The following is a 7,309-nucleotide window of genomic DNA, read 5'->3' on the forward strand; positions in this document are numbered from 1 at the left end:
TAAAAAATAATATAAATATATGTAACACGTCACTATTTGAAGGGGGCATGTGCCGATACTATTGTGACTAAGTAGACCCTTATGTTTCTGAATCGTAGCCACTCAATACCATGGTTGGCCTAAATTGGCTTGACTAAATCTCTGTGTTTTATCTCAAAATATGAAACTGAATTTGCCTATTTCTGAATCCATAATTTTGTTCTTTCTAATACTCTTCCTTTCACCATACTCCTTAATTAGTTGCGGGTTATTTCATGAGAACAATGCACATCAGAAAAATTGGTGCATCCCCCAACAACCAAAACAGTTCCAAATTTCAATGGGCTCAATGCTTTCAAATGTATAGGACTTGATGGGAGTAGAGATGCCATCCTCCTACACCGAGTGGGCACCGACCCTCTTATTTGTTTTCTTGTTTTCTTCTAGTCCGAAAGGAGGGTCGATAGCGCCCTTGTCAGCGTACAACGAGGCTAGAGACAAGATCTCCACTCATTGGCCATGGCAGACCAAACGTGGATGAAAAATGTTAAAACATAAGGGGGTGCTTAGTACAAAGAGTTTGGCGAATAGTCTTTGACCCAAAATATGTCAAAAACATCATCAAGGACTAAAACTTATATTGAGCCATTTTTTAAAAACCATTGTTTTAAAGGAAAAAGAAGATAAAGCCATTCTATTCTATCTATTCAAATCATATCTAACTCAGAATATGTAAAATCAGATCTTCTGAAAAGGGGATCATTAATGTCAAACTTCTTACCGAGGTGATATGATTTCAATCTTCAGTAGCTTGCAAACATCTTTTAAGAACAAGGCAAAGAAATCAAAGGAAAGGATTGGAATATCAAAATACCTTTCTTTCCATTTTTCCTTTTTACCACCTGTACCAGCAACCAAAAAGACATTCAGTTGTCAACTTCAGTAACATATCATCAATGCTGGCAACAGAAACAATATAGGATGAATGTAATATCCCATTCAAGAAGACATTACATAATTTATCATTAACAGAAAATCATTCATATGCTATATATCACAACCCCAAGAATTCAAGACTGCTAAATGGTGTTTGTTGCACACACAATGCAACATCTCATAGCCTCGGCACGATGCGAGGAGTGTCCCAGTCGGCCACAATGTGGCTGCGGGTGATCTCCTGAAGTGAGCGGCAGCCACTCAATGCCATGGTCAGCTCAAACTCGTCACGCAACATCTGAAGCACTTTCCTCACACCGGCCTCGCCCTCTGCTGCCAAAGAGAACACCACTGGCCTCCCAATCTAACATTAATGAATATGATATTTGTTAAGTGATCATATAGTTGATAGTAGCAAAATGATCATCTGATATGTGTTCGTTTTACTTACAAATATGCCAGATGCTCCAAGTGCCAATGCTTTGAAAACATCTGTTCCACGTCGAACACCACCGTCCAGGAAAACAGGAACTTCACCTCTAGCAGCTTTAACAACCTGAAATCATTAAGTATTAGATCATGATCATAGCTCAAAAGATAAAGACATGTTTTGTTTTAGGCCAACAGAAGATCTGCTTAGAAAAATATAATCTTTTAAACCAAAATTTGTGCAATTGTATCAAGTACCTCTTCCAAAGCTATAATGGTTGCAGGGACATAGTCAAGTTGGCGAGCTCCATGATTTGAAACAATTACTCCAGCAGCTCCACTTTGAATGGCAATCCTTGCTGCAATTAGGAGGCCAAACATCAGATTACACTAAAATTAAAATTATCCCAAAGAAAAGACAAATTGTTTTTCATAAAATCAAATGAATATGTCTTGTTCTAGCATTTTTTTCATTAGTAGTTTTAGTCTCTTCCATCATAGTTTACTTACTGTCCTCAGCAGTAAGCACACCCTTCACTAGAATTGGCAACTTGGTGATGGTCTGCAACCACTTCACATCCTGTAAGTCAATGGAAAAAGAAACTTCTTCAATAGTGCTACCTAGTTTGTTTCAAAATAATAATAGCAATAGCAATAACATCGCCTTTTTGAACTTTGAATGACCTTTCGTAGTTACCTGCCAACTGAGAGTACGGTCAATCTGCCCCGCAACATATGAGGCCAGTCCAGAGTCATCTGCCTGTAAAAAAACACACACCCACAGAGAGAAAATGTTTTCAAGAACGTTGTTGATGAAATTAGAACTCAGCATAAAGTGGCATTTCACTCTTACCTTGTCCATTTTACCAAGATCCAACCCCTCAAAGTTCTTCAATGTCAAAAATGGTGGCAAAGTAAATCTGCATCAAGAGTCATCATGTGTGAAAAACATTTGATGAAAAGGTTTATTGTATACCTCAAACCTGTATCAGCTGACTCGATAAATCCATACACACCTGTTCTTGATATCAGCTTCCCTGCGACCAAGCCTTGGAGTGTCCACAGTCAGGGCAATGGCTTTGAAACCAGCCCTTTCAGCTCTTCTCACAAGTTGTGCCACAACATTCCTATCCTTGTACACCTGAATAAGCAATAAAATGGATTCAGATGAAACGCATTAAGACCAAATGTTTGAGATTGGTGATCAAATAAAATGTTGTTTTTCATTATTTTTTAAAACTCTTTACAAATTGTTCTTACATATAGCTGGAAGAACCGAATGCCAGGTCCAGTGGAAGCAACTTCTTCCACGCTGGAAGTAGCCCATGAGGAAAGAGTCTGAAACAATTCAAGAATCACTTGAATTAAGCTTAGAAATAAAGTCCTTAACCAATCCCACACTTCTAATTCAAGTCAAGACTGTATTTAAGAGAATTAAAAAAAAAAAGAAAGGAAAAAAGAAACTTTAGGCTTGGAAGAAGAAATTTAAACCATAATTGTGCCTGCTGCAGACGCTGCTCTGGCTGTGGCATACTCCCCTGCATTGAAACAGCAATATCATTCGGATCAAAACAGTGTCACTCTTGTAGGAATGGAAATACAAATCAGCACAAATAAGTATATGATTATTTTCTTTAATGCATAAATGTCATCTTGATGTTTGAATTTTCTAATTCAAATCTAATGTAAGTACTAATCTTAAAATGCAACTAAAGAAGTCTATGGTTGACTGGAAAATTTTCTAAGCCATAAAAGTAGTGCATACATATTAAACTTGACAAATCAACTTTCTACAAGTTCCAACTATCCAAAGCCTTCGAAAATTTTCCAAACCAATGAAGACGGACACTGCATAACTGACTAGAAAAATGGAGTTCCCAATGGAATTAGGAAGTTGTTACCTTCAGGGTGAGCCATCTTTTGCATGGCAGTCGGAGCAATCATAATAGGCATTGAAATTTTGAATCCCAACACAGTTGTTGACATGTCTATCTTACTCACATCAATAAGAATACGGGGACGGAACCTGTCTCAGTGATAGTTATCAACTGTCAGATAATTAGTTTTAATATTGCTCTGAAGAGAAAAACAGAACAAAGAACACAAACTCATTAACACAACTAAAACTCCCTACGAACTATTTTTTAACTGTTTTCAGTGAAATTTATTTTTTTTAATTTATAATTATGGAGAACAAAATATTAATTAATTAAGTGCTTGCTTCAAGAGCATTAGAACAATATTTAGTATCTTCAAAATTTTCAAAACTATTTTTAACTATCATGAAAATTGTGAAAATTGCTTCTAATGAGACTAAAAGTATTTTTCATCCTTCCAAAAGTGTCCATAAAACTCACACTCTTGGATAAATAACTATATAAATGTTTTCCAAAATATTATAGAAAAAAAGGTATTATCTACAAGCACTACTTCCAAATATCAATCCAAACTATCTTTCAAAGGCTCATTTTATAAATAAAAAGAGATATACAATACAAGATAAAAAAGTGAAGCAATTTTGTATTGAAAAGCACTGGTTAAAGCATGGAAAGAAACGTACAAAATCCTGGAAAATGCATTTCGATTCTCCTTCAGGGTCCACTGGTCCTCTGCGCCAGATGCATAGTAGTCATAAACCATCTTGGGCAATTTCTCCTTTGCAATAGCCTCATACTCGGTGACATTAGTAATCTCCATCTTTTCAACAGACTGATTAAAACTGTGTTTAAGAAAATTAGAGAAATTAATTAAAAGCCCATCAAATTAAAACGATCTCTCAAGTCTGAAGTATTTGATGAAAGGGGATGAAGCAATAATTCTCATCAAGACCAAGAAAGTAGAATTTAAAACGCCGTAGTACACGATCCCCGAGAAAAATGAATATACGATTGATGTATTTGATTAACAAAGTAAACGAGTTATCAGTTTATTACTTAAGATTTAATCATCAAAATCAGCCGGAGATGCGATTATCGATAATTTAATCCATGCTTGAAAACTATTGCAAACGAACACTCATCAGTATCCAGATATGAATCTACTTTAACGAGTGAATATCGGATTCATTTCATTCAAGTTCCATCGATAAACAAAGAATGAAACAGAAAACAAGCCGACCCGTCATCATCAAAAGCAAATTCATAAAGCACGAGTGAAAGTCAGTCTAAAAGAATCCAAACCCACGTCAATGAAACAGAATAGAAACGATAAGAACTGCATGAAACACAAAACTCTAAAGACTCAAATGAGTGGAAGAACAAGACATGCGTGTAATACCACAAAATCCCAGATAAAAAAAAAAACAGATCAGAAGTTGCAGAAGAACAAATGAGGGAGAGAGAACATACCCTTATCTGTGGAAATGAAAATGAATGAAGGGAAGTGATGAAAAGGGGTTAAAGATAACAAAGAGAAGATGGAAAAATGAGCGAAGGAGAGAGAGATTGAGCTCTCGAAATGGGGAATAAGGAAGCAAACAACAAATATAGCAAAAGGGCGATAGAGGAAGACCGTGATCGGATTGAAGGTAAAGACAAAAGGGGTGGGATCAAATTGGGGGAGAGAGAGAGAGACCACATTATTTGGATTGGATTTTGAAGGTGAGCGTTAGAAATCAAATCTGTTTCACAGAAATTTCTCAAATTAATCGGAAATAAAAACTTGTGTGGAGGGCGTTCGCAAGACTGTCACTTGTGCTCAATCCTCAATAACATCCCATCTCCAATAATGTAATCTAATTTCTATTCGATTTGCTTAGTATGAAGAAAAAAAATGGTGGGTAATTCAAACTTTGACAAATTTGTGCTTCAATAATCGAAATTGATTTCAAAATCTAAATGGGTTTCAGAGTTGCTGACTAAAATATAATTCTTTACAAAACTTTACTAGAACAGCGTTGGTTATTTTAATGAAAATGGATCTTTAAGAAACATAGTGGAACTCAATTTTGCTTCCTTGTAAATAGTTTATGGCTTTGATATTATTATATAGTTTAGTAGCTCATCTGGACATTTTTAAATTAATTAATTCTAGTATTATACCCAAAATCATGGTTATATTGCATTCTAAAATATTACATACCTTTTTTTACGTATTTTATCCAATTAAAATAACTAAGAAACTAATTGATGATAAAACTAAAATTTTCTCAAGGCTGGTGTTAGAAGTAAAATCAATTATTTATAGTAAGGACTACTTTTTTTAATTTAAAGATTAAGTACTACTTGTTATACATAAACAAATTACAACTAAATTATATAAGTAACATAGATATAGTTAATTTCGATTTTGTCATCTTACCTGAGGGTTTAATAATATATATTTGATTTTTCCCAAAAAAATAATATATGTTTGATTATTAGCATGATTAAGTGATAAGACACTATTTATTATTATAAAAGCTTATCATCGATTTCTTAATAGTGGTTAGCTAGAACTAAAAAAACATATAATATAGTAATGATCCAAGAACATTTGCCATCTAGCTCAAACCAAAATAGGTTGGAATTTGAACGTTAGGTGAAAAAAATAATAATTATTAAAAAAAAAAAAAAAAAACTTGGACTTTCCACATTGTTTATTGAAAAATGTGACATAAAATTAAAAACAAATATTAATTTATACCTTGAACTTTGGAATATATCAATTTAAACTCTAAACTAATGATTGTATCACTCTAAACTTTGAACTTTGAGAGTTATATCAATTCAAACTCCAAACCGATATTTGTATCAATTTAAATCATAAAATGATAATTATATCCAATTTAAATCTTGAATTAATAATTGTATTAATGTAAACCTTGAACTTTAGGAATTGTATCAATTTAGACTTAGATTAATACTTGAATCAATTCGAATTCTAAATTTTCACAAGTGTATCAATTTAAATCATGAACTTTCATAATCGTATCAATTTAGATCTTTTGTTAGATTTGATTTGGATACAGTTGTGAAGTTTAAGGTTTAAATTGATATAATTGTTAGTTTGAAATTTAAATTGATACAACTTCCAAAATTTAATATTTAAATTGATATAACTTCCAAAATTGAATGATTGAGTTAATACCATTGTTAATTTACAATTCTAAAATTCAGGGGCATTTTTGTCCAAAATGATATTACCATTTACCACATCTCTCGTAATTTGCGCGGCAATTAGTATCGAATCATTAATTTGAATAATGACATCGAACTTCATTTATTTATTATTATTATTAAATGTCATCGTACTACATTTAAAACCGAACATGCATGTAAAGGTTCAGACTCCAATATGGTATATTATATTGTACACGTTTTCTTTTTTTTTTTTTTTAATGTAAGGTTAAATGTAAATCTAAATTACAAATTTAATTATTGATGTTTTAATTTTTTAAAAAATTAATGAAATTTTAAAGTCTATACTAAATATAGTATTTTATTAGACATCAAATTTAGTTTTATATCTAATGAAATAGTCGCTTTTTTCCTAAAAAAAAAATTGAATTTGTCCAATAAATATATATGTAAAATTAAAAGTTTATAAATCTATTAAAACATTTTAAAAGTTTATGGACCAAATAAATAAAAATCTCAAAATTTAGGTACTAAAATTTTAATTTAATCTAAAAATAAAAGATCTTTTCTACCATATTTTAGAAAGTGACTTTTAAATTTTTTTTTTTTCGAAAAGTTGGCTAAAAATTTTGTTTATTTGGGGGCATGTAAGTATAATTTTTAATAATGTGAAAAGAAAAAATGGATATCAAAATTGAAAGCGCATAGCGAGATATTTTTAGGCCTTAGTTTATGTTAATTTTGAGACATTCAATTATTTCATGTTTGTATTTGATAATGTTATAGAATTTTGCGTACTTGGAGCAAAATCGAGTCTTGAATAAAATAAAGGAGCTAATTATGCCTTTGAGACAATAATTAAAGATTCATGACGAAAAATTGAATAAATGAAGTGAAACGTGCAAAAA

At 32.1% G+C, this 7,309-nt stretch overlaps 1 protein-coding gene across 1 annotated transcript; it reads right to left on the reverse strand.

Moving 5' to 3' along the window:
• Positions 1–836: 836 nt before the first annotated feature.
• On the reverse strand, positions 837–4,851 carry LOC120074255 ((S)-2-hydroxy-acid oxidase GLO1). Its single transcript, XM_039027318.1, has 12 exons — positions 4,692–4,851; positions 3,905–4,063; positions 3,246–3,370; positions 2,836–2,882; positions 2,605–2,682; positions 2,361–2,485; positions 2,198–2,264; positions 2,042–2,104; positions 1,855–1,924; positions 1,603–1,703; positions 1,367–1,471; positions 837–1,279 (listed from the first exon to the last, which is right to left on the reverse strand). Exons 2-12 carry the CDS (start codon positions 4,039–4,041, stop codon positions 1,094–1,096), a joined length of 1,104 nt encoding a protein of 367 aa, XP_038883246.1. The 5' UTR covers positions 4,042–4,063; positions 4,692–4,851; the 3' UTR covers positions 837–1,093.
• Between the last annotated feature and the right edge of the window lie 2,458 nt (positions 4,852–7,309).

This window comes from Benincasa hispida, chromosome 3 (assembly GCF_009727055.1).
Source record: "Benincasa hispida cultivar B227 chromosome 3, ASM972705v1, whole genome shotgun sequence".
Classification (NCBI taxonomy): domain Eukaryota; kingdom Viridiplantae; phylum Streptophyta; class Magnoliopsida; order Cucurbitales; family Cucurbitaceae; genus Benincasa; species Benincasa hispida.

Coding starts and splice junctions, on each gene's coding strand:
- LOC120074255 (XM_039027318.1), bottom strand. CDS start 4,041: ATGGAGATTACTAATGTCACCGAGTATGAGGCTATTGCAAAGGAGAAA. Junction 2,105..2,197: donor ATCTTGGTAAAATGGACAAG/GTAAGAGTGAAA, acceptor GTTTTTTTACAG/GCAGATGACTCTGGACTGGC. Junction 1,280..1,366: donor TTGGAGCATCTGGCATATTT/GTAAGTAAAACG, acceptor CATTAATGTTAG/ATTGGGAGGCCAGTGGTGTT.